This window comes from Stegostoma tigrinum, chromosome 7 (assembly GCF_030684315.1).
Source record: "Stegostoma tigrinum isolate sSteTig4 chromosome 7, sSteTig4.hap1, whole genome shotgun sequence".
NCBI classification, from domain to species: Eukaryota; Metazoa; Chordata; class Chondrichthyes; order Orectolobiformes; family Stegostomatidae; genus Stegostoma; species Stegostoma tigrinum.
In genome coordinates, this window is record NC_081360.1 from 106,377,959 (window position 1) to 106,381,853 (window position 3,895).

The window sequence follows — 3,895 nt, forward strand, 5'->3', positions numbered from 1 at the left end:
TTAGTGGAATTCAACATTGAGTCCAAGAGACTCAGAAGTGTTTCTGCGGAAAATAAGGTGTCGTTCTTTCAACTTGAGTTGTGTTTCCTTGGAACATTGCAGCTGGCCCAGGACAGAAATGTAAGTGTGAGATCAGGGAGGGAGACTCAGAGAAATATCAATTCTGGGAAGTTAGGGAAGTTCTCCTGCTCTTTCTTTATCTTTTTCTGCTGTCTTAATTTTCCTTCAGTTTCACCTTGTGCTCAAAGCACTTTGGTTTTTGATTCCATTTTTGACACATTCTGATGTTCCATTCCGGAGTTCCTAATCTCTAATATATTATGACTGAAGCTGAATTACGTGCTGGCCCTTCAACTATTTCAGCATTCTTTGCATTCACAAACAATCCCACTGCCGTATTACTCACCAATTTAATTAACCTGGCCTTTGTCTTTCATGAACAACTCTGCTAGCTGCAGCAAATCTGGAATTTCCAGGGACATTTCTTGTTTGCAGAATGGAATCCAATGTTCCCTCTACTATTTCCATTCACTGATACCATACACTGATCTTCATTTTGTGCGCCTCCAATAATCCCAGCAAGAGCCCACATTTCTAGCCAGGACACGTTGGGAACATGCAGTAAAACCTGACAACATCCCCCATCCCACCACAATGCCCAAACCCATCACAAACTTCAGGATAGTGTCAAAACTCCAGAGTACAAACTCTGCATCGCTAGTGTACTTGTCTGATGGTCTCAGGTTAGCACGCAATGCTGAATTACTTAACGAGAAACTATCAATTCATACAAAGGAATCCGTTCATGGAAATCAAAATACAAATCATCAGTTTATAGCCCCATTCACTGAAAATCTAACTGCTTCATAAACCCTTCTACACACATACAGATAGAAGGAGACAAATGTGGGTCTTCCAAGCAGAAAGAAAAATTTTGGGGAAAGGCTGCTCAATAGTACCAGTCTGCCGGATTAGATGGGAAGTCCCCTTGCTTCCTAAGACTTCCATTTCTCCAATCTTCATTTTTCCAGTTTCTTACAGCTCCTTCTGAAGGCAGTGACCACTTGGCACATTAATTGTACACTCTGAATCACTAGTCAGAGACAATAATGTACAATAATCAGAGAGAGAGAGTGTTGAGCTTTCCTCTGGGTTTTGGTTAATTCACTACACAGGGACAGATAGGGAAAGAGAAAGAGAGTGGGAGTAGAGAGAAAGGGGGAGGGAGAGGGAGTGGGAGAGGAAGAGAGAGAGACATAGATGGAGGGAGATAGGGAGGGAGAGGGGAAGAGAGAGGGAGATCGATGCAGAGGGTGAGGGCCAGACAGAGAGGGTGAGAGGGAGCGAGAGGGAGGGACAGAGGGAGAGAAGGAGGGAGAGATGGAGGGGTCAGGAGAGGTAGAGAGAGAGGGAGGGAGAGATGGAGGGAGAGTTAGAGGGAGAGACAGAGGGATGGACAGAGGGAGGGAGAGTCAGACAGAGAGTCAGAGAGGGAGGGAGAGAGGGAGGGTGGGAGGGAGAAAGGGAGAGAGAGAGAAGAGGGAGAGAGGGTGGGAGAGGGGGAGGGAGAGGGGGAGGGAGGGAAAAAGGGAGAGAGAGATGGAGGGAGAGAGGGTGGGAGAGGGGGAGGGGCAGAGAGGCAGAGGGAGAGAGAGGCAGAGGGAGAGGGAAATAGCGAGGGATGGACAGAAGGAGGGAGAATCAGACAGAGAGGGAGGAAGAGAGAGAGGGAGAGGGGGGAGGGAGAGGGAGTCATTGCCGTTCTGATGACTCCTAGCCTCCACAACCGGCCCTGAATCCACAAACCAATCAGCATTCTGCCACTGGGCAGAGCTGCATCTGCTCACATCATACCCCACTGCCCACCCCCGCAACCTCGAACAAAGCAGCAGTGTAAACACAGCTCACACTGAGCTCCAGTCACTTGTTTTTAAAAGTGTAGCAACACCTTCCACATTCCTCAGTTTATAGTAATCCTTTCCCATCTTGTTCGCAATCAAAGTAAATATGGTGGGTCTGTGGGTCTGCTGAATCAGTGGCTGTATTTTTAATGAACTCTTGAGAACACTGGAGAAATCGCTGAACGATCCGTGAGCACAATATTCACAGGAACAGATGACTTTCTGGAAGATTTAGAAATCCCGTTGGGCACAGGGGAATGTACTGACTGAACCCAGTGTCACAGTAGAATTTGTTGGAATTTGTCCTTTGACTGTTGGTGCCAAATGCAAACAGGGAGCATGAGGCAACTGACCCCAGAAGACCATCCCCCTTGACTCCCCCTTCCCACTGAATATGTGGGAGCCAAAGAAGCTGCAGATGGGAATCATCACAAAAGTGTTTAGGAGCTTCTGTTCCACAAGCAGAAGTATGACACAAATTCACTGAAAAATTGACAACTTCAAGTGGCTTTCAATTTATGAATTTATTCTGAGAATATTTGAGTTCAGCTACAATTATAATCCACATTTTTCTGCTCTACATTATAACAGCATTAAAAACATACAGAGTAACTGAGTGGCCATGGTGAATTATAAACACCTGATAGTGGGACCTGTATTGATTCCTGTCCCAGTCTCATACTCTACTCTCTCCACTTGCACACATTGGAATTCCCTGGGGTTTTACTGCTTTCTGGAGTTCTGACAAGCCTTCTCAGCTTCTCAATCTAAAATTACTCAGCAAACTAAACAGAATTCTGACATTTACTATGCTTGAGGCTTGCCACTGTAAGGTCTTGTTTGTATCTCAATCCCAGCCACAGAAATGTAAATACTTGAGTTCCGGCATTAAACACCATCAGTCAGGCTCCCTCACTCTCTCCTCTCAGCCAGCCGCTTCGAACTTGAATCCTGTGCCATGGAACAGGGGGTGGTGTTCAGTTCAATACGCCCAGTCCAGTAGGAGCCAAGGTGGGAGACAGGCAATGTCACTGAGTTAATGCACCAGGGGGCCGGGTTAATGCTGTGGGCTCAGGGGGGTCAATATCCCAACAACATAGCTGGCAAAATTAATAAATCTGCGCTTGCGAGCTTATTCCAGAACATAGGCCACAAACTGTCACCAAGGGTAGTATGATCCCACCTGGTTCACTAATGCTGTTCAGGGAAGGAAATCTGTCATCTAGTCTACATGTGACTCCACTCCCAAAGCAACGGGGGTAGCTCTTCAAAGCACCTGAACAAGACATCGACAGAGGGTCAGTGCTGAGGGAGTGCCGCACTGTCGGAGGGTCAGTGCTGAGGGAGTGCCGCACTGTCGGAGGGTCAGTACTGAGGGAGCGTCGCACTGTCGGAGGGTCAGTGCTGAGGGAGTGCCGCACTGTCGGAGGGTCAGTGCTGACGGAGTGCCGCACTGTCAGAGGATCAGTACTGAGGGAGCACTGCACTGTCGGAGGGTCAGTACTGAGGGAGTGCCGCACTGTCGGAGGGTCAGTGCTGAGGGAACGCCACACTGTCAGAGGGTCAGTACTGAGGGACAGCCGCACTGTCGGAGGGTCAGTACTGAGGGAGAGCCGCACTGTTGGAAGGTCAGTGCTGAGGGAGTGCCGCACTGTCAGAGGGTCAGTACTGAGGGAGCGCCGCACTGTCGGAGGGTCAGTGATGAGGGAGAGCCGCACTGTTGGAAGGTCAGTACTGAGGGAGTGCCGCACTGTCAGAGGGTCAGCGCTGAGGGAGCGCCGCACTGTCGGAGAGTCAGTGCTGAGGGTGTGCCGCACTGTCTGAGGGTCAGTACTGAGGGAGTGCCGCACTGTCGGAGGGTCAGCGCTGTGGGAGTGCCCTACTGTCGGAGGGTCAGTATTGAGGGAGAGCCGCACTGTCAGTGGTGCCATCTTTTAGCTGAAACATTGCACTGAGCTCCTTTGTACCTTCCACGATAAGGTAGTGAATGGAAT

General features: G+C 49.2%; 1 protein-coding gene across 1 annotated transcript in view; it reads right to left on the reverse strand.

The window, feature by feature from the left end:
- Positions 1-2,103: 2,103 nt before the first annotated feature.
- LOC125454311 (acid-sensing ion channel 4-A) overlaps positions 2,104-3,895 on the reverse strand; it is a 312,362-nt gene continuing 310,570 nt past the window's right edge. The window contains exon 9 of the mRNA XM_059647657.1: positions 2,104-2,313. Coding sequence (XP_059503640.1) covers positions 2,104-2,313 — 210 coding nt within the window. The remainder of the gene's footprint in view (positions 2,314-3,895) is intronic.